General features: G+C 37.0%; 1 protein-coding gene across 6 annotated transcripts in view; it reads right to left on the reverse strand.

Moving 5' to 3' along the window:
- FZD3 (frizzled class receptor 3) overlaps positions 1–22,223 on the reverse strand; it is an 86,039-nt gene extending 63,816 nt beyond the window's left edge. For 2 of the 6 annotated variants that reach the window (XM_074209199.1, XM_074209204.1), the window contains exons 1-3: positions 15,314–16,849; positions 14,011–14,186; positions 4,924–5,445 (exon numbers count right to left, since the gene is read on the reverse strand). In XM_074209199.1, coding sequence (XP_074065300.1) covers positions 4,924–5,112 — 189 coding nt within the window. In that variant the 5' untranslated portion in view covers positions 5,113–5,445; positions 14,011–14,186; positions 15,314–16,849. The other 4 variants (XM_074209200.1, XM_074209201.1, XM_074209202.1 and 1 more) reach the window with 4 other exon arrangements.
- Between the last annotated feature and the right edge of the window lie 981 nt (positions 22,224–23,204).

Genomic DNA, 23,204 nt, shown 5'->3' on the forward strand with positions numbered 1-23,204 from the left:
ATCATTTCTTAATGTCAATCTTCTGGAATCATGATAGAAATGAGTTACTCACTGGCTGCTGAGATTAGAGGCACACCATTATAATTTGCTTCCAGAATTTGTTCCTTTCTCAATACAAACATTATAAAAGAAAAATTAACTTCAAAATTACATAAACTGTTTGAAAAAATAGGTAAAAGAATCCTACCAAATTCCTTCTTTGACAAAATATAGTCTTGGAAATTAAACCAAGGATAGTCAAGAGAGATAAAACTACAGACTACTTTCCCCAATGAATACTAATGCAAAAAGTTTAGGACTAGCAAAAAAGATTGCAGCATAGATCACAAATATCATAGACCATAACCAGGTTGGATTATGCTCAAGAATGTAAGATTGGTTCAATATTAGGAAAACTGACTAAATTAAGAATAAAAAAACAAAAATTGCATGGTTATTTCAATAGACGCAGAAAAAGTTTTTGATAAAAAAAAACATACATTTCTATTAAAAGTCCTAGAAAGCATAGAAATATTCAGAACTTCTTTAAGTTATAAGTAGAAAGCTACCTAAAACCAAGAGCCATGGAGACCAGCTAAGTCTTCTCAAGATATTCATTATCACCATTACCACCCAATATTGTAATAGAAATGCTAGCTAAAACAATGAGACAAGAAAAAAGAAACTGAAGGAAAAAAAAGCATTAGCAAAATGATGACTTGTGAAGATAATATGATGATTTATTCAGTTGCAGTCAATTTAAAAAACTAACTGAAACAATTAATGATGTCAGCAAGTTGCAAGATCCAACTCTCTCCCCCCCACAAAAATTATCATCATTCCTGTATATTATTAACAAAATCCAATAAAAAAGAGAAATTCTACTTAAAATAACTAGAGATAACAAATATTTGGGAGTCTACCTGCCAAGACAAACTGAGAAACAACATAAACATAATTACAAAAAAGATTTTTATACTTATTAAGGCTGATATTAATAACTAGAGAAATGTTAATTGCTCATGAGTAGGTTGAGCCAATATAATAAAAAATTACCATACTACTTGTCAATTTACTTATTTCATGCCATCCCAATCAAATTACCAAAGGATTACTTTAACAAAAGGTCAAGAATATTCAAGGAATCAATTTTAAAAAACAAAATGAGAAGGAGGTTAACAGTACCAGACTTCAAACTATATTTCAAAGCTATCATCATCAAAACAATTTGAAAGGTTGATCAGTAGAACAGAGTAGTATAATACAGAAGGAAATGAGCACAGTAACAAAGCATTGATAAATCCAAAGATATCAGCTACCGTGGAAAGAACTCATTAAGTAAAAAAAAAAAATTATAGGAAAACTAGTTGTCTGATAGAATAGTATTAAACCAGTATCTCTCACCATATATCAAAATAAGCTCAAAATGCCTCCATGGGGGATGGCTAGGTAGCACAGTGGATAAAGCACAGGCCCTGGAGGCAGGAAGACCTGAGTTCAAATCCAGCCTCAGACACTTAATAAATACCTAGCTGTGTGGCACTTTTGGCAAGCCATTTAACCCCACTGCTTTGCAAAAACCTTAAAAAAAATGCATCCATGATTTAAATTTAACAAGTCAAAACATAATCAAATTAGTGACCCATGGAATAAATTACCTGTCAAATCTATGGGTGTGAGGAAAGAGTTCATGACCAAATAAGAGAAAGAGAGGTTCACAAGAAGTAAAAACAGACATTTTTTTCACAAACAACCAATGCAGCTAAAATTAGAGATGTAGGAAAATGAGAAAAAATTGCAGTGCCCCTCTGATAAAAACCTCATTTCAGTAAGATTTATATGGATAAGAGCCATTCCAAGAGATCATCAGTCTCTACTCAAATGTTGGCATGCTGAGTAAATTTGCAGAAATATTAAACCTTAATGCCCATGGAGCAAAAATAAATTTTGTAGAAATATAGGCACCTCAAATTCCAAAACTTCCAAATCAAAGAGAAAATTCTAAAAGCTACTGAGGCTCCATAGTCAGGATTACACAGGATCTGGCAGCATCTACATTAAGGGCTCATAGGGATTAGAATATGATATTCCAGAAGGCAAAAGATCTTGGTTTACAACTGAGAATCAACTACCCAGCAAAACTGAACATCCTCTTTCAAGGGAAAAGATGGACTTTCAAATTTTCCTACTGAAACAACCAGAGCTGAACAGAAAATTTGATCTCCAAGTACAGGAATCAGGTGAAGTATAGAGGGAGTAGAAAATAAGGACTAACTATGAGAAACTTAATGATATTGAACTGTTTGTATTCCTGCATGGGAAAAAGAAATTGATAACTCATATGAACTTTTTCATTATAAGAGCTGTTAGAAGGAGCATATACAGACAGGACATAGGAAGGAGCAGAATATAATGGTTTAATATAGTAAAAGGATGGAGTCAATGGGTGACAAAGGAAAGTACTGGGAGGAAGGAAAAGGAGATGAAGAAGAAGCTAAGAAATTTCACATAAGAGTTAAGAAAAAAGCTTTTTCAATGGAGTGGAAAGGGGGAAGGCAAGGGGGAATGAGTGAGCCTTCATTCTCATCAGAAATGGCTCAGAGAGGAAATAATGTACACACTTAATAGGGTGAGGAAATCTATCTTACCCTAGGGAAAAATAAGAAGGGATGGGGGGAATGGGGGGAGGGAAGGTGGGAATAGATGATAGAAGAGAAGGAAGATCAAGGGAGAGGGCACTCAAATTCAACACACTTTTGGACAGGGCCAGGATGAAAGGAGAGAGAGAGAGAGAGAATAGAATAAATGAGAGTGGGGAGAAATAGAGTGGAGGTACAGCTAGTAATAGCAACTGTGGGAAAAATATTGAAGCAACTTCTCTAGTGGACTTATGATAAAGCAACAAACTGAAGTCTCTTTCTCTCTCTCTCTCTCCCCCCCTTGAGGTTTCTCATCTTCTTGGGGGGGGGTTATGTTTACTCTTATAACACATTCTATTTACATCAATGTATGGCATGGAAACAATGTAGAGACCATCAGACAACCTTCTGTCGGGGGTAGGGATCGTAAAATTCAAAACCTTACAAAAAATGATAGGTACATATTACTATTGTATATAATTGGAAAACAAATGAAATGTTAACAAATTAAAAAAAAGTAGGCACCTAAGAAAATTTCGTGAAAATTTCTCAATGATACAATGTAACTTTCACATCAAATTAGATAGGCAGCCTTTAGTGTTATTCTCTAGAGAGGTACTTGGTAAATTATGTTGATTCTTTCCATGTACCTTTTTAGCTTCAGCCACCCATATCTCAATGGGTAGGGAAGAATAAAAAAGTATCAACAATTAGCAACTTTCTTTTCATCAGAAAAAACACTATCTCAAACTGAAAATTACCAATTAGTGTTTTAATCACTTCTAACCACACTTAATCTACCTAAATTCTAGGTTTTAAAAAAAGAAACAATATGATAGTATGTTCACCTATCATAAAAAGGTTCCCCACTGATTGAAGAAAATTATTTCATTTGATCAGAGACTGCTTCAAATCTAAACCAAAGCTAACTGTTTTTCAGATATATTTTGGGGGGATTGGAGAAAGTGAGTAGTTCTCACGGCAATCACAGGATTCTAGCTGATCTGTTTTAGAAAGATTGCTAATAATTCTTCTCATTTCTTTTGCCAAACCCAATTCTCATGCACAATTTTCACATTTTAATAGTGCCCTTAAGCTTCTTTATTTTTAGGTTGGTTTTTTTTTTTTTTGCAAGGCAAATGGGTGGCTTGCCCAAGGCCACACAGCTAGGTAATTATTGAGTGTCTGAGACCGGATTGAACACAGGTACTCCTGACTCCAGGGCCAGTGCTTTATCCACTGTGCCACCTAGCTACCCCTTGCCCTTAAGCCTCTAAGAAAATTGACTTCCCAGAATAGGTAAAAGTTAAAAATAGGTTTTAAACTTCTAAAATTATTGAATAAAAGCCAAAGTATAAAATATGTCCTCATAATAAACAGATTTTCACCAATGTGTTTACTTTCATATCAAAATTTAAATAAGTCCAAGTCTTCCACTTCTACTGTAAAAAAGAAAATATATCCTTATCCATCATATAAAATACACACAAAAGATTTACATATTCAGATATGCTATATGTCTTGCTAGTCCCTCAAATGTTACTGAAAATGAAAAATACTCATTTAGTCCCCACAATTGAAAAATATGTTAAAAGATTAAAAATCACTATGGGAGTTACCTCAAGAATTTTAAAATTCAACAAGAATCCTAATTGTTATTTTTTAAATTGATACAGTAATTTTAATTCAATTGACAGTTCTAATAGCATTGACTAGATCAGATGTGTAGAATTAGTCTTGCTTGATGTCAAAATGGTTATATACCAGAAACTAATGGATGTGCTAATTTAAGAAAATTCAAATATGTAATAAATAAAACAAGATATTCATTTTCAGAACCAACAAACTTACTGATAATCCATGTCATGACTTACACATGTAGATGACTTTTTTCCATCTCCATCTGCCAGAATAGTTAAGCTAGTCTAATAAAATATACAATTTAAAAGATAAAAAAGATATAATTTAACATAAAGGTATAGTAATATTTGTTCAACTGTATTTTAACTTTTAAATGATTATAGAATTTTAGTTTACTCCAATAGCTTTAAATTGCCATTTGAGAGTACAACATAAGGAATCAACAAATATTTTCCATACACACTCTTTATTATAGAAGTCAAATATGAATTTTAAAAGATAATGAAACAATCCTGTAGAATATTAAAGCTAAAAATGATGTTTATTTCTTTTTAATGTGTATATGTATTTTACATATATATCATATATTATCATTATTGTAAATGTGTGTTACTATATACAACAATAGAGCAAGATATCAAAGTAATTTTAAAACAATTCTTACCTCCATTGCTAAAGCTGCTGTCTGTTGATCATAATGATTCAGAAGATTAGGCATGAAGGTAGTATTATAAGGCAGGTCTTGGCACATCCTCAAGGTGATAGGCTCACAAGAAAATAAACTGTGCCCACTTAAGTACCCCACAAACATAGTCATGGACCAAAGATAGGAGAATATCCAACTTATAGCCATCCTTATTAGATCTGAATAATATTCAGATAAATAGGTCTATTAAATATAATTTTAGATATCATGCATCTGCAGGTCTCTGCTTGAAAACACTTCTTGCTGTTAAGCTTTGCAAACAGTTAAATATTCTTTGCATTGACAGAGCTTTGTTAACCTCATCTGACAAAAGGCATTTGTTTTTGGTTTCATAATACAGGTAAATGACATCATCTTGTCTTTTCTTTTCCTTTTATTATATAGATTGCATTTGACTAACATGTCAAGTTGATTAACCACATTCCCAAACAATAGATCCCATCTTGGTAGACCAGCTATTTCTTCCTTTAATTGACAGATCTGAAAAACATAAAAGAATAGAAAAAAATTAGGCACTTCCTCTAAGAATACTGTATAGTTGTATGTCTAAATTCTTTGATGAGACAGTAATTACATATATGTATATATATATACATATTATAAAATATACACAGCATCCTTATAAAATAGTCCCGTATAGTTTTTAAACGTTACTTAGGTTACAGTCACAATAGAAATGATCTATAAGCTACACTTAAAAGCAAATTAAATGTTTTTATCAGAGGCGATATGGACTCCAATTATGTGATTCTGATAATATAGTTCTTTGTACTGTAGACTTCTCATTTGTCACAGAATCGAAAATGAATCTCCTTTCCGAGGGGGTCTTAAATTCAGTAAATTTCCTCTTAAATGCTATATATAATTACTCTAAAATAAATTATTAAAATTTCAAAGCATAAAAATTTGAGGAAGAAAATCTTAAATTTTAATATATATAATATGAATATGGAATTATACTCAAGTTTGAAATTTCTATATCAGTAAATTCTGAGTAGAGACATAAAAGTCACCTTCTAAAAGACAGATCTAAACTAGTGGCAATCACTTGACTTTAACCATAACAGCATTCTACTAAATAGTAATACTATAAAAGCCAGCATCATAGGATAAGCAGTTCCTGATTTCATAGCTGGAAATTAAAGATCACTTACTTGATTTACAAAATTTCCTGTAAGTATGGGGGTTCCCAACCTAGGGACCCTGTCTATCATGGAGCAACTAGGGTTATGACTAGAAATTTTAGCACCTGGAACAAATTTAGATGCAGAGAGCAGGACTAGAGAGGGGAGAAACTAAGAAAATGTATGTTGAGGAGCCTGAGGAACTAAAAGCACAGGGTATTCTAAGCAGGGTAGGTGTTGGGGTGGAAAAGGCAAAAAATATTTATTATTTACTATGTGAAATTCACTGTGCACTGAACTAAATACTGAATTTAATGGGAAAGAGGGAGAGAGAGACCTGAAAGAACATAAAGGACTTCAATAAGGGTCTGGACAGACTAGATTGAATTTTTAAAGGTGCAGCTACCAAGTGATGGTGGCAGAAGAAAGATCTAAAGAGTACCATGGTGGGGCACAGAGTATACCAACTCCTCCCTCTTGACCTTATGCTTCAAGAGAAGTGTGAAAGAAGGTATGCTGGATTTGGAAAGGGTGTCAAATAGTGAGGTGACTTCAGGAAAAAGCTAGTTTTCAGTGGCCACAAGAAGACGAAAGGATTTTGAAAGAAAGTAATCTAGAACTGGAAGGGATCTTGAAGGTCACCTTATCACAACACCTCTTTTATAGATGAGGAAAGTGAGGCTCAGAGAAAATGAAATGATTTGCCCAAGATAAATAGGTTCTAAGTATAGGAGTTATGATTTGAACTCAGCATCTCCCAACTCTAAATTCAGAGGAAGTTTCTCCAGGGTACAGTGGGAATGGAGAGGGGAAAAAAATGATACTGGCTAGGAGATAACAAAGGCTGAATGAGTTCACAGTCTAAACTGTAGGGGATGGGGGCAGTAGTAGCCTGCTAATGTATTCACTATTGATTGTCATTCAGATGATTCTGTTTCTCCAGTATGGTGCATGGAGGAGGGAGGGGGTGAAGAAAAATGTCATATGCCATCCTTTTGTGGGAAGGTACCCTGGGAGAGGGATGATATAGCCACAAGATCTTAAGGGAATAGCAGCTTTAGGCAGGTGAAGGAGTAGAAGGTCTGGTGCAAAGTGGGGAACATATGCCCCAGTAGAAGAAATTACAACATTTCCTCTTCTGGAATTACACTCCCATGGTACCAGCAACTGACATAAAACCTGGAGCACCAGTGTTAGTTCTGTCCTTTTTTTTCAAGTACAAAACAACAGGTCAGTTGTTAACCTAGAAAGAACTTTCATACAATGTGTATATAGGTGTATGTATATACACATATGCATATATATAAATATACACATATATTTTTCACAGCATATATTTTGACCAGCAATAATATGACCACTTATTCTGCCTTCGTTCTCAACACAGGAGCTCCTATTGCCAAGGAGGAAATTATGGTCCCTGAATGAAGAATATTAGATTTGGAACCAGAGGGCCTATTGTAAATTCTAGGGTTTTTTTTGAAAGATTTCATTTGAGTTTTACAATTTTCCCCCTGATCTTGCTTCCCTCCCCCCACCCCCCACAGAAGGCAGTCTGTTAGTCTTTACATTGTTCCCATGGTATACATCGATCTCAGTTGAATGTGATGAGAGAAAAATCATATCCTTAAGGAAAAAAAAATAAAGAATAAGAGATAGCAAAATTACAAAATAAGATAACAGGGTTTTTTCCTAAATTAAAGGTAATAGTCTTTGGTTTTTGTCCAAATTCCACAATTCTTTCTCTGGATACAGATGGTATTCTCCATTGCAGATAACCCAGAAGTGTCTGATTGTTGCACTGATGGAATGAGCAAGTCTATCAAGGTTGATCATCACCCCCATATTGCTGTTAGGGTGTATAATGTTTTTCTGGTTCTGTTCATCTCACTCAGCATCAGTTCAAGCAAATCCCTCCAGGCTTCCCTGAATTCCCATCCCTTCTGGTTTCTAATAAAACAATAGTGTTCCATGACATAACATATACCAGTTTGTTAAGCCATTCCCCAACTGAAGGACATTTACTTAATTTCCAATTCTTTGACACCACAAACAGGGCTGCTATGAATACTTTTGTACAAGTGATTTTTTTTTTACCCTTTTTCATGATCTCCTCAGGGTATAGACCCAGTAGTGGTATTGCTGGATCAAAGGGTATGCACATTTTTGTTGCCCTGTGGGCATAATTCTAAATTGCTCTCCAGAAAGGTTGGATGAGTTCACAGCTCCACCAACAATGTATTAGTGTCCCAGATTTCCCACATCCCTTCCAACATTGATCATTGTCCTTTCTGGTATATTGGCCAGTCTGAGAGGTGTAAGATGTAGGTACCTCAAAGATGATTTAATTTGCATTTCTCTAATATAAACTCCAGTTCTTCTACTTATTACTTATGTAATCTCGGTCAAGTCATTATCACACTGAATCTATTTCATCATCTGCAAAGTGAAGAGGAAGAATTAGAAAGTTTCCAGCACTAAATCATATGATATTATGATATGAAATTTGTAATGCATTTTCCCCTCAAATCCTAATGTGGTTAAGTAGTCATTAAAAAAATTATTATGACAGAATCTTAGAATCTGAGAGTTGGAAGGAATAGTAGTAGACGTCTAGTTTTTAAACTATACAAAGCAATCTCCACTCTAACGAGACAAATGTCATTCAGGATCTTTTTTAAAACCTCTAAGGAAGAATTTACTCCCTCTTAGGGTAGCAACTCACACTTTTGGATAGCCTCAATCATAAGGAAGTTTTTCTTGACAAGCCTAAATTGGCCTCTAACTTTCACTTGCTGCTCCTAGTTTCAGCCTCTGGAGCCAGAACACAAATGTAATTTCAAATACTTATTCAAATACTTCAGATATCTGAAGACAAGTCATAATAACCTTTCTGAATCTCTTTTCTAAGCTAAAGAAGCTTAATTACTCCAACAAATCAAATAATTCTATGAGCAAAATCCAAGAATTTTAGAAAAACCTTAAAAATTATAATAATCTACCCTCCTCTTTTTTATAGAGTAAGAAAATGAAATCAAAATCTTCCATGACTTGCCCAAGTCAAACAATAATTAGTCAAGTGCCACTATATTTCAAGTCTATGAATTACAGGCTTTTTTGTACTAATTTATGAATCCAATCACCCCTTAAAATATTGCTCTAAGGGAAAACTGTTTCAAAGTTGAAATAACCAATTTACAGAATTAGGCTTAAAAAATTGATTCATATACTAAGGATTGCTTACATCTCTGGCATTCAGATAAAAGGTTCTGTCCTTTAAAATTTAGTTCAAAACAATGTGAAAATGTCCCTTGTATTTAGCTCCAAAGAAACCCAGGTTGCCAGGTCTTCCTTGTTTCTCTGACATCCATGGCTATCTTCCAGAAGCCTTTGCCTGACAGGTGCAGCCATGTCCAATATTGAAAGCCAGCCAGACACAGAGATCTCCTGTACTAGTTTGACTTAAGGAAGACAGCATCCTCCCTACCTGTTATGGGTGTTGTACTCCTTTGTTAGCTGATAGAAACTGAGGAGCTGAGACCTCTGTTTCCAGACAAAAAGTAGATTCCTCTATCCAGCAAGGGAAGAGGCTTAATAGTAGTTTGGGGAAAAGGAGTTTGTGGTCCTCACAGGTCCCTGTACACCTGAACTTTAGCACCCCCTTCTGGGAAAAGTAGGGAGATCAATTACTTGTAGCTCCCAGAATTTTAAATCTAAAAGTGCAGCTTCCTTTAGACTCTTTTCTATTATTCCTAGTTTACACCAAATTTTCTTTTGGCTACAGGAAAATAATGTTAAATATCTATCTATATAAATAACTTATTATCTATACCTAATTAACAAACCTCACAATAATGACTATTATTAAATGTACCAAATAACAAGTTTTGTTAACATTAAACTATTCACACATGTATGATAGTTCCTGTGCTCAAGTCACAACTTTTAAAACATAGCCAATGAAACAAATGAAATATAAAAAACAATATTGGTACTTATTCATAAAGGTTGAGAATCAGTAAATTACAAAGTAGAAAGTGATATCTATTATCAATCATAATCACTTTAAAGTGGCTTCCATTACTTGATCAGGAATGGGGGGGAGAGGCTTGGGGAGGATCATCTGGATTAATTTACTGAAAAAATTTGTTAGACTACAATAAAATATATCAATAAAACTAGAATCAATACATATTTTGAATTTATGTTTAATATAATAAAAACTTCCATTAGGGTAGTCCACTTCTCAATAAACTAAATACTTCAAAAAATTCATGTATCAAAGAAAAAAATAGCTACATAATATTCCATGAAGATACTAAGTAAAACCAGATGAGATTTTTGAAAATGTAATGTTACCCACCCACTTACAGTTCTACTTTATTGCCCCAATATAAGGTAAGCTCCATAAGAACAGGGACTTTTTTGACTTAGCATCCATGGTACCTAGCAGGGTATACAGCAGATATTTAATAAATGCTTCTTGAATTTAATTGACACATCTCCTCCTAATTTTACTTTTAACTATTCCCTTTTTCTCATATTCCACTAAGGTAAGCACTCCACCTTCTTTAAATCTTGGTTCCCTACAGTAGAATACCATCATATTCTTAAAATCTACTCAATTACAGGACAAAAATAATCATTTGTTAGTCAATACTCAGTCATGTTTTATTTTTACATATAATAAAGTAGATGAAATAAAATAATAATCAGGCAAAGAAATCAAAGTTAAAGAACTTTAATTCTTTACTCAAATGTAAGAAAGGATGATATTGGTGTACTTTATTTTATACAATTAGTATAAAATTCAAAAATAGCATATAAAGTTTTTAAAAATCAACCCATAAAGGGCGGCTAGGTGGCGTAGTGGATAAAACACTGGCCCTGGAGTCAGGAGTACCTGGGTTCAAATCCAGTCTCAGACACTTAATGGCCACTTAAGTGGCCTTGGCCAAGCCACTTAACCCTGTTTGCCTTGCAAAAACCTAAAAAAGAAAAAGTAGTAAACATCAGAAAATAACCAAGATCTTGCTTCACAGGTTCACAGGCAAATGTTCTAGACTAAAAATCAGGCAGGAATCTTCCAAGATAGATATCTTCATTTTAGGAATTGGCATGCACTGAGTTTTTTTCCAGTGTTTAGATCTTAATCTTGTCAACTAAATAGTAAACTCCCTGAGGTCAGGAACTTTAGATTTTTGTTTCTTTGTATATTTTTTTGGCAAGAGCAGGGAAAAAGGTGGGGAGGGAGCTTTTGTTTTCTAAGGGAGACAGCATTCAAGAATTCCCTGGAGGCGATCTAAATAGGTGTGACATTCCAAGCTGATTTGACTGCTACAGTATTCTCATTTCTAAAATCTTCCCAAAGGATCTAGACATTTTTCCCCCTACAAGGCAGCAGAAAAGCAGCAATGTAGCTGGAAAAGGGCAGAAGAGTAGATTTTTTTTTTACTCATACTTAAAACATATTTGAAATACTGGGGAAGGATATCCTCAGAAAAGGTCCTCTAAAATAGTTGTCTCCACTTCCTCTCCTCTCAATCTTTTTAACTTTGCTATCTGACTTCCATTCTCAACCATTCAACTGAAACTAATTGCTCTCTTTAAAGATCTCTTAATTACAATGATCTTTTAATTACAAATTTAAAGCCTTTTCTCAATCCTCAACCTTCTGGACCTTACTGAAGCCTCTGACATTGCTTACCCTCTTCACCTATAAATTCTCATTTCTCTAGGTTTTAGGAACACTGTCCTTCTTCCCAGATCATTTGCTAGATTCTCATTGTCCCATAGGGTTCACTTCTAAGATCTCATCTACTTCTAAACTATTTTATTTGGTGATTTCATCAACTCCCCTAGTTTCAAAGATTAGTTCAGTAGTGATTCTTAAATCACCCTTTCTCCTGATCTCCAATCTTGCACCTCCAACTGCCTATAGGACATCTTGAACTGATGTCTTGAAGACATCTTAAACTTAACAAGTCCAAAGCTAATCTTGTCTACTAAACACTCTCCCATCTTCCTTTCAAACTTTACTATTACTATTGAGGGCACCACTATCTTTCAAGTCATTCAGACTTGGAATCTCCATGCCATCTTCAATTCTTCATTCTTTCTCATCCCCCATAGCCAATTTGTTGCCAAGGTCAGTCAATGTTGCCTCTATAATCTGTCTTACACAAACTCATTTTTCTCTTCTAATACTACCCACTATTCTGTTACAAGTCCTCATCTCCCCAAGCCTGGTCTATTGCAATAGTGTGCTGGCTGGTTAATCTACTATAGTTTTTACCTCATTCCAGTCCAACCTCCACGCAACTGTTAAAGTGATATTTCTAAAGCACTTGTTCAACCCTTTCCCTCCTTCTCACCCCCAATTAAACTCCTGTTGCTCCCTATCATATCCAGAATCAAATTTGGACTCCAAAGTCATATAAATTCCAGCCTCCTCCCTCTACTTTTTTAGCCTTCAGATACTCCATACCCTCATGTACTACTGGATATAGCAACTGTGACCTCTTGCTATTCCTAGGAAAAAGATGCTCCTTTTCCTAACTCTTGTTATTTCTTCATGTACAGAATGCTCTCTCATCTCTATCTCCAAAACATCCTTCCAAATCTCAGATAAAATTCCACCTTCTATAGGAAGCATTTCCCAACCCATCTTAATTCTAGTGCCTTCCCCTGTTTCTTTGCTATCCATTCTTTATAACTTTTTTGTACATAATTGTTTACAAGTTGTCTCTCTCACTGAACTGTGAGTTTCTTGAGGGCAGGGACTGTCTTTTGCCTTTCTTTGTATTCTCAGCACTTAGTATATAGTGTCTGGCACATATAAGCATTCAATAAATGTTTACTTATTGACAGACATTCAAGGAAGTTGTATACTTAAAGATATTTGGGATTTAAAATCATATTCACTTACTAGTAGTAGAAACTAAAATAAATCACCTCACCTCTTCTATGTAAAAATCTTGACAAAGGGTTATTGACTCTTTGGGAGAAAATCTCCAATGATCAGAAACTGGCTACTTCTTTACATAACCTGTTCCACTTTAAATAGTTCTGTTAGTAAGGATTTCATTATATTAAGGCAAAAATCTACCTCCTCTCTTACTTCTATCCATGTGTTCCTTGAGGTCAAGCAAAACAATCAGAATTCCTCTCTGCTACAACAAAATAGAACACTTATTCCCCATTGATTGGAGAAGCAGAAGAACAAACATTTAAACTTGAATGTAACAGAATATGATTAAATCATAGAAATTATTAACTTAAAGGGAAACTAGAAAAATGGGAAGATGTGTCCTAAATAATGAAGGGCAAATAAAACAAAATGAAACACACACCCAAGATAGCCCTTCATATATCTAAAGACATTCATCACGTTTCCCCCCCCTTAAGTCTTCCTAGAGTTTAAGTTAAAGACACCCATCTCATTTCCTTATACGGAATTCTCAGTATACTTTCCTTGTCACACTTCTTCAAAGTATTTTAGTTCCTTCTAGTACAGCTTGTTAAATGTCTTCCCTAAATGTATTCCTCAAAACTTAATACAACTATGATTAGGAGACAATACCAAAACACTATAATTATTTCATTCTATTCTTAAAATGTACTAAGATTATATGAATTTTTATTTATTTATTTTTGATTTGGCTTTTAGAAATTCAGAGTTTTTAGGGGGCAGCTAGGTTGTGCAGAAGATAGAGCACTGGCCCTGGAGTCAGGAGGATCTGAGTTCAAATTTGTCCTCAAACACTTAATTGCCTAGCTATGTGGCCTTGGGCAAGTCACTTCATCCCATTGCCTTAGATAAAATATAATTTTTTTTTAAAAGAAAGAAATTCAGAGTTTGAGGTAGTTATGATTGAGCTGAAGCATACAAGTTTCTATCAGAGATCTATATAATACTTGCCATTAGTCATGTGTACCCCACAGTTCAAATTTCTCTTGGTGTAGTATCCAAAGAAGTAGGTTTGGATAATCAGCAGCACATATTTGAAAGGCATGGTTCTCAGATGCTAAGTTTTTGCACTCTCCTATTACTTTCAGAGGGACAGAAATAAAGGTCCATATATGTACTTGAGAGACCTGAGGAAAAAAATTTCAAATTAAAGGGGGAGGATTATAGCTCAAGAAGGTGAATAGTAAAAAGAAAAGGTCCTATATCTTGATGAGATCAGTTGATGTGGATACTTCCCTTCTACTGGAGCAAACTGTAACCTAAATATTTTGTGAGTCTCTTGTCTTTGCCGACTAGAGTAAATCTAAAGGAGAGTCAACCCAACATGCTTAGGGTCTTTCTCTAGATCTCTTAACTTTAAATGAACATAAGATATTTATAACAATTTCTGTTATAATTAAAAAAAAAACAAATACCAAACTCAACAAACTGAAACACTGATTTCCTAGAATATTATTAAATCATAGAAAATTAATGACTAAGAGGGATCTAGAAATATGGGGAAATGTATCCTAAATGATGAAGGGCAAAGAAAGCAAAATTAAGGAAACATAAATGACAACACTAGTAAAAAAAATTAGATTCTAGATTAAATGCAATGTTCAATCTTGGTTTTAAAGGGCTGATGATATATAATTATAAAGGAGGGTTTAATGGGAAAGGAAGCATTTGGGTTCAGAAATACCTCTGTAATAAAGAGCTAAAGATATTAGTGGAAAAAAAGTTTTAAAGAGTGTATTGGGGGGGCAGCTAGGTGGTGCAGTGGATACAGCACTGGCCCTGGAGTCAGGAGTACCTGGGTTCAAATCCAACCTCAGACACTTAATAATTACCTAGCTGTGTGGCCTTGGGCAAGCCACTTAACTCTATTTACCTTACAAAAATCTAAAAAGAGTATATAGGGAGGGAAGAGTTTTATGAAGAATAATTTAGGGAAATATCTACCTGAAAACAAGATCTAATGCTGTATGCAATGGGAAAACAGGCATTTACACTAAAAACATGTAACGGGGTATCTACTTCAACAATGCTATTTGGCATGGTTTATAAAAGGTTAAATTATATCAATTAATAGTCAAAGGTATAGGAACAGACAGTTAAGTTAAAGACAATTAATTTAGAAAAAAATGTTCAAGTTGATCCTATTCTATCTCATCTACTCCAGCAAATGGCCTTCTCTTTTATCCCTACTTTCTCATGAAACCTCAAACTCTCCCTGTATAATGGTTGCTTTTCTATAGTCTCCAAAACATACCTGGGTCTTCCCCATCTTTAAAAAACTCACTCAGTCCAACCATCTTTGAAAACTACCACCTTATATCTCCTCTTCCCGTTTGTAAATAAAATGCCCAAGAAGATCTCCACTTTCTTTCCTCTCAGTCTCCTCTTAACTCTATTCCATCTGAGTTCCATCCTCATTCATCTACAAGGGCTCTCTCCAAAGTCATTAATGGTCTCATAATTATTATATTTAATGACCGGTTCTCAATCTTCATCCTATTAACCTCTGTGGAGCCTTTGACACTGTCAATTATCCTCTCTTCTTGATATTTCTTTCTTTCAAAGGTTTTGTGACACTGCTCTTTCCTTGCTCTCTATCTACTTTTTGACTGTTTCTTCTCAGTTCCTTTACTGGATTTTCATCTAGGTGACTTAACAGTTACCTAACAATGAGTGTGTCCTGGGCTGTCCAAGACTCTCTTCTCTCCTCTATTTCACTTGATGACCTCATCAGCTCCCAAGGTTTCAATGAACATTTCTATGCTGGTGATTCTCAAATCTAATTATCCTGATAAAACTTTTATCTGGACCCCCATTTTTGTATTTACAAATGTTCACAGGTTATCTCAAACTGAAAGTCCAAAAGACATCTTAAATGCAAAAACAAATTCAACATGCCCCCAAATGACCATTCTCTTTCCCTGACCCTCCCACCTTCCTAACTTCCCTATTACTGTCAAGGGCACCACCATCATCTTAGTCACCCAAACTTGCAAACAGGTGTCATCTTTACTCCTCGCTCATTCACTCTCACTGCTTCCCTCTCAATTCCAATCAGTTGTTAAGCCCATTCAATTTTACTGCCTTCTTAACATCTAATGTACATGCCTGATCACATGTCTTTTGAACTATAGAAATAGCCTTCTGCAGCCCCAAGGTGGCGCAGTAGATAAAGCACCGGCCCTGAAGTCAGGAGTACCTGGGTTCAAATCCAGTCTCAGACACTTAATAATTATCTAGTTGCGTGGCCTTGAGCAAGCCACTCAACCCCATTTGCCTTGCAAAAAAACCCAAAACAAAACAAAACCCTAAAAAAAAAAAAACCCCAAACAAACAAAAAAGAAATAGCCTTCTGATTTATCTCCTTGCCTCAAGTTTGTCCACAATCCAAACTTTCCTCTCAATTGTCAAACTGAACTTCCTAAAACACAGGTCTGACCATGCTATATTGCCCTTCTCCCTCCTTCAAAAAACTCCAGTGGCTCTTTATTGCCTCAAAGATCAAATATAAAATCCTGCATTAGGCTTTTAAAAGTCTTCTATCACTTGTTCTCTTCTTATCTGTCCAGTTTTCTTATGCTTCACTCCCCTCCAAAGCCACTTGGCTTCTTTACTGTTCCCGGACAGAGACACTTCATCTCCTACTTTACATTTTTCACAGGCTAGTACCCCATGCCTGGAATTTGTATCCTTATCACTCTGCTTCCTTCCTTTCCCTGGCTTCAACTCTCACCTAAAAAAAAAAAAAATCAACCTTTTTCAAGAAGTCTTCCCCAATTCCCCTTAATTTTAGTAACTCACATCTTAAATTATCTCCAGTTTATCCTGTATCTTGTTTACACATAGTTGGTCACACATTGTTTCCCCCTTTTAGATTGTGAGCTCCTTGAAAGTAAGGTCTATTTTTGCTTTTCTTTGAATTACCAGAACTTAGACAGGAGCTGGCACATAGTAGAGAAATGAGAGAAAACTTGTTGACTTGACTTGAAATACAGTTGGTAATTAAGAGTCTGAATTAAACAAAAATTAAAACGGAGAAAAAATATTGGCAATTAATAGATTAAATATTGAAATATGGATGGCATGATTGCAATATGTAGAAAAAAACTAAGAGAATCCATAAAAAATGTTTGGAGAGATGATGGGGTACCAAATGAATTCATAAAAATCATATGCAATTTTATAACACTAAAGAGAAAAACATGAAGAAACTGAAAAAAGAGAAATACCACTTGTAACATTATTATGCAAAAATACTTAAGCATTAACCTATAGACACACCATCAAGATTTATATAAATTCAGTTGTAACAATTTTGACAGAAATAAATAAATGGAAGCTCAAACCCATGGCTAAGGTTAGCCAACAGAGTGAAAACTACATACCTTCTAAATTAATTTGGAGATTTGACATATGACCAATACTTCACTAAATTAGAAAAAAAAAACAAAATTTATATTGAAAACAAATAGGTAAGAATATTTTTAAAAAATTTTAAAATGGTGACAACTTTTCCTGCCAGGACTCAAATAATGCTATAAAGGAATAATTAATCGAAACTACTAGGTACTAGTTTTAAAAAGTAAAAGAGCAATAGAACAGAATAGAGAACCAGAATTAGAACCTATATACACATATACACACACACATACATATATGTGTACATATATATATATATATATATGAAATAGGTTACAAAATATTAGGGAAAGGGAATTTTCACTAACAATTGCATGACTTGTCATGCCACCTACAAATGGAATCTCTCACACACACACACACCCCTTCCTGCATCTCTAACTTTTCAATTATTTAAATTCCAGAATTTCAGACTCATGGAATCTCTGACAGCATAATGACTATGACTTGGTCAGCATTTATATAGCATCCATTTGTAAATATGTCATTGCTAAATACTATAGCTTAAAAAATGGGGGGTGCAAACTATTCAACAAGCATTAATTAGATGCCTTCTATGGACAAACCAATTCGCTAGATTTTGGGGATACAATTACAAAACGAAAAATGGTCCCTGTACTTAAGTACTTATGTGGATGTGCTTGTTTATTTGAGTATAGTTTGGGTAAAGGGGAAGTTGAAGAGTAGGAAAAGGAGTATTTACACAGATATACAGTTAAGTGGAAGAAAATCTGAAGAGAGAGAGAACTGACAACCTAACTGGATCAGGAAAGGCTTCCCAGAGTAGGTGGTACCTTTGTTTGCCTTGCTAGGAGGAAGACAGAATGTGGAGATTAAATAACTGCACAAAAGAAATGTAAATTAAAACAGCGATGAGATATCACCTCACACCTATCAGATAGGCTAAAATGACAAAAAGGGGAAATGATCAATGTTGGAGAACTTCCAATTTTAGGTCTATTCCAGAAAAAAATCATAAAAAATGAGAACTTGTTCCAAAATATTCATAGTAGCTCTTTTTGTAATGGCAAAGAATTGGAAATTGAGGGGATGCCCATCAATTGGGGAATGGTTAAACAAGTTATGGAATACTATTGTTCTATAAGAAATCATAAATAGTAGACTTTAGAGAAGCATGGAATGAATTACAGGATCTGATGCCCACGGAAGGGAGCAGAACCAAGAGAACAATGTTCACATTAACAACAACACTGTGAAATCAACCCTGACTATTGAATAGAGCTGCTCTCAGCAGCTCAGAGAGCTAAGACAACCCTATTAGATGGCTATGAACAATGCTATCTATATTCCAATCCAGAGGGAGAAAAACAAAACAAAAAACCCTTTAGAATCTGTTTAACACTAACTACATTCACTTTTTAAAAAAATATAACTCTTCTATGTATTTCTTTCCCTTAATCCTAATTCCTCATACCAAAAATGACTAATCTGTAAACTTGTTTAACATAAATGTGTAATATATAATATTAACTTGACTGGTTGCCGCTGAGGGGAGGGTAGAAGGAAATTTTGTAACTTAAAAATATACGTATGCATATGACTGAATGTGGGAGGGAAAAAAAGGAAAAAAATAAAACTGTACATGCTGAAAGGAAAAAAATAACATGAGGGCAGTTTGGTTTGAATGAAGTGTGTGTGAGGGGTAGCATAAAGTACACAGTAGTAAACTAAGCTAAAGGATTACATTTTATGTTGTATCCTGGATACTCCTGTCTTTCTCTTAACACTCTTAGCAAAGCCCTGAGCACTTCCTATCTCATCAACACTGTATCAGATTGTCTATCATTGCATCTCATCTCAGTTCATCAGATGCAATTATCATCTCCATTCATACTCCCATTTCATATAACCAGTTAATTTTTCTCTTGAAATCAAGGCCTGGTGGTTAAGGCTTGAGTAACATCTCAACCCAAATGTGCTGCAGATTTCTAAAATTCAACATGTCCAAACAAAATACAATTACTTGTTTTCTCAAAACCATCTTCCCTCCAAATATGCTTACTTACATTAAGGACATACTACTAGTAATCTAAATTTGCAGCAGTTAAGTGACTATCTCCTTCTCCTCACATCCTTTATCCAATCACTTGCCAGTTTTATGATTTTTTTTACTTATTTGTTTCCATATTTTCATTTACATAATCTCTTCATTAATTCTGACCCTCATCAATTCTACTTAGGACTATTTTAGCAGTCTATTATCCTTCTTTTAGCCTCCCTGTTCTCTGATCCATTTTCTACACCAACCAAAAAATTGTTGTTCCTACAATTAAACATATGATCATGTCACCACCCTTCAAAAAAACCTTTCTGAAGCTCCCTATTATCTCTAAGATAAAATATAAACTCCTTAGCCTGGCACTTGAGTCCTCCAAAATAAGGCTCTTGTCCCTCTTTGCAACATAATTCATATTCCTTCTCTTTCTATCCAATCCAAATGATAATACTAACATTCCCCTTCATATGATATTCTATCTCTTACCTCTGTGCCTTAATACAAGTGATCCCTTATATCTAAAATGATTTTCTTCTTCACTTGACCTTATAGACTTGCTTCTTTCAAAGCAAAACCTGAGCACTTCCTGCTAAAAAAGACCTTTCTTGGTCTCTCCAATTAGCATTCTCTTTAAAATTCCTTTGTATATATATTTGCTGTATGCCCCTCCTTGAAGACTGAGACTCTCAGTTATCTTTATTTTCCCATCATCTAGCAAAAAAACCATGTTTGCTTGAACTAACTTAAATTTAAAACCTAGAGTTGTAAAGATAGCCTACCCAAACAATAGAGTGCAGCAATATAAAACTCAATTTGATTTGTTTTTAAAAGCAAAAATTAATGTTATTAGACTTAACATTATATACAAATTCCTCTTTTCCCTCCCTACAAAAATCATAATTTCCCAACCAACTCTGCTCCAGCATAAGTTAATGAAGAAGTAAAAATCTGATGACAGAAAGCAAGTTAGACTGATGGAACCATAACACCCATTCTTCTAACCTCAAATAACACTTGTGTAATTATGCTCATGTTCTGTTGTACTCTACAGTCATTGTATAGTATTACTTATTTTTGCATATGCTTAATTTTCCAGTCATGTTCTTTCTACTGAGAGCTAGGACAATGTATTATCTAACTGCAACTTGCTCATCATAAATAAATGAACCTTCAAATCTGGCCTCAGACACTTTAATTACCTAGCTGTGTGATCTTAGGCAAATTACTTAAAAAAAAAGAAAGAAAAAAAGAAGGAAAAAAAGAAGTCAATGAACCAAGAGCGATGCTCACAAATGAGAGCTGCATTTCAAATAAAATTTTATTTATTTCATAAGACTTTGTATGTTAATAGGGTATTTTATTTTAGCACAAAGTCAAGTAGAAACTGGGAGGGCCTTTACTTCTTTAATTGATGAAACCCTTTCCCTCCTCATCTGTGCCTCCTGGCTCCCCTGACCTCCTTCAAGTCTCAGTTCAAGTCCCATTTTCTACAAGATTTTTCCCCATTCTGTTGTCTCTTCAATTTATCCTATGTATGTCTTGTTTACGTATTGTCTCCCCATTAGACTGTGAACCCCTTGAAAGATAGTTTCTGCCTGGTTTTACCTTTCTGAGTATCCCCATTCCTCAGCACGGTGTCTGACACATAATGTGACTTAAGTGAGTGATGGAACACCAAACTGTTTCTACGAGCATGAAAGGAGGGAGAGAAAATTTGCATCTTAGAAGGGAAGTATTCAGTGGATGAGATCATAAACCCATCTAGATCCCTTGTGAGATCTGAAGAGTTGTTTGAACTGCAGATTTTAAGGGGTTTGAGGGAAGTTAAGGGTGGAATTAATTATAGCAGGTCCCTTCAAGTAGTTGCAAAGCACTTTTGAAAAAAAAATATCCATTTACTACAGACTGGTTAAAAAAGAGATCAGCTTCGAGTCCTTTCTTTCAAGTGGTTTGGGGCAGGGTTATGCGACTCTTACTCTAACATTGCCAGTCGTTTCCCCCGATTCTGTTTTTTAGTCTCAAAGACTGGGTTTTCTGGAGCGGGGGTTAAGGTCTGGCAGGATGATTCGGGAATGATAGTGATCCGTGCTCCGGGCTTCCCCTCCCCCCGCCTCCCCGGCCGGTGGCCCCGGCTGAACTCGAGCCCGTTGCTCGGTGGGTCTCCAAGGGAAGCTGCGCGAAGGCGCCCCGTCGCCCCCGGGCCCCTGCCCCGGGCCCGGGCCCAGCCCGCCGCCGTCCTGCCCGATGCACCTGTCTCCGCCCGAGGCTCCGGGAGCCGACATGAGCTCCCCCTTGGGCGGCCCGGGCTCCCCGGGGCTGCGGACAAAGCCGCGCCCGCAGCGCGCCCGGCGGCCTCCCCGGGAGGGAGCCCGGGGAGCCCCGCGGCGGAGGGGCGGCCCCGGACACTCGCACAGGTGGCCCCGGGCCGCGCCCCCGGGCCCGGCGGCCGGCGCTTTGTGTCGGCCGAGGCCGGCCCGGAGCGGCGGCGGCGGCGGCGGCGGCGGCCCCGCGGGCCCTCCCTCTCCCCCTCACCTCGCCCCGCCGTAGTCCTCCTCCTCCTCCTCCTCCTCCTCCTCCTCCTCCTCTCGCCGCCGTCCTCGCCGCCGTTGTCTCCGGGAGCCCGAGCGGCGGAGGCGGCGGAGGCGGCGGAGGCGGCTCCTCCTTCAGGTAAACGGAGCCGCCGAGAGCCCGCCCGCCGGACCGCCCGCACGCCCGCCCGCGCGCTCCGGCGCTCCGGCGCGCTCCCGGCCGCCCTCGGCCGCGCGCTCCCCGCCGCCCTCGGCCGCCCCCGGCCAATCCGGAGCCCGCGCGAGCTCCCGGACCTCGGAGGCCGCGCGCGACCGGGCGCGCGCACGCGCACGCAGGCAGGGCGGCGGGCACGCACACCCCGCCCGCGAGCGAGAGAACGGGGCTGCCCGCGCTACCCGGGCTCCTGGCTGTGCCCAAGCTGCCGAACACCCTCTCCCCTGTCGCTCTTTTTAGAGACCGGCACCTCCTCAGCACCCTTCCCTCCCTCATCCTTTTTAAAAGTCAGGGTTCACGGATGAGGCGCTGAAGCGGCCCCGGCGGCCACCCGGTCCACCCCCTCTTTTTACAAAAAGGAAACTGAGTCCCAATGACAACTCGAGCGGCCCAAGCGTGAGAGCTCGATTCCCCTTCGCCGTGGATGATCCCTCGGGCCTGCCAGGGCTGCCCGGAGACAGCAGCCCCGCGGGGGTCGCTTTGGGTTCAATTCAATTCAATAAACACTGAATAAGGGTCCAGACGCTGTGCGGCCAAGGCCAGTTAGGGACAACAGACTCAAAAAGAGCTTTTTTTTATTTCAACTTTTTTTCTTTTGCAATCCGGTTAAGTGTCTTGTCCAAGGTCACACAACTTGGTAATTATTAAGTGTCTGAGGTCAAATTTGAACTCAGATCCTCCTGACTGCAGGGCCGGTGCTCTATCCACTTGCACCATCTAGCCAGAGTTTACAACCTACCTGGAAGAGACCCTAGGCATTGTCTCTCCCTTCTCTTTATTCGGAGGAGGAGAGTGGACCCCAGAGAAGAGAAGGGATCACAGAGTGACCGAGCTTGGGATTCTAACCCAGATCTGAAGGGAAGTGGATTCCTTACTTGAATACTTGACGGGGAATCAGAAGGATTGGGTTTAAACATCAACCTTGGCGTTAAAAGAAATAGGGACTGGCATAGGGACAAGAAGACTC

Source organism: Macrotis lagotis, chromosome 1 (assembly GCF_037893015.1).
Source record: "Macrotis lagotis isolate mMagLag1 chromosome 1, bilby.v1.9.chrom.fasta, whole genome shotgun sequence".
Lineage (NCBI taxonomy): Eukaryota > Metazoa > Chordata > Mammalia > Peramelemorphia > Peramelidae > Macrotis > Macrotis lagotis.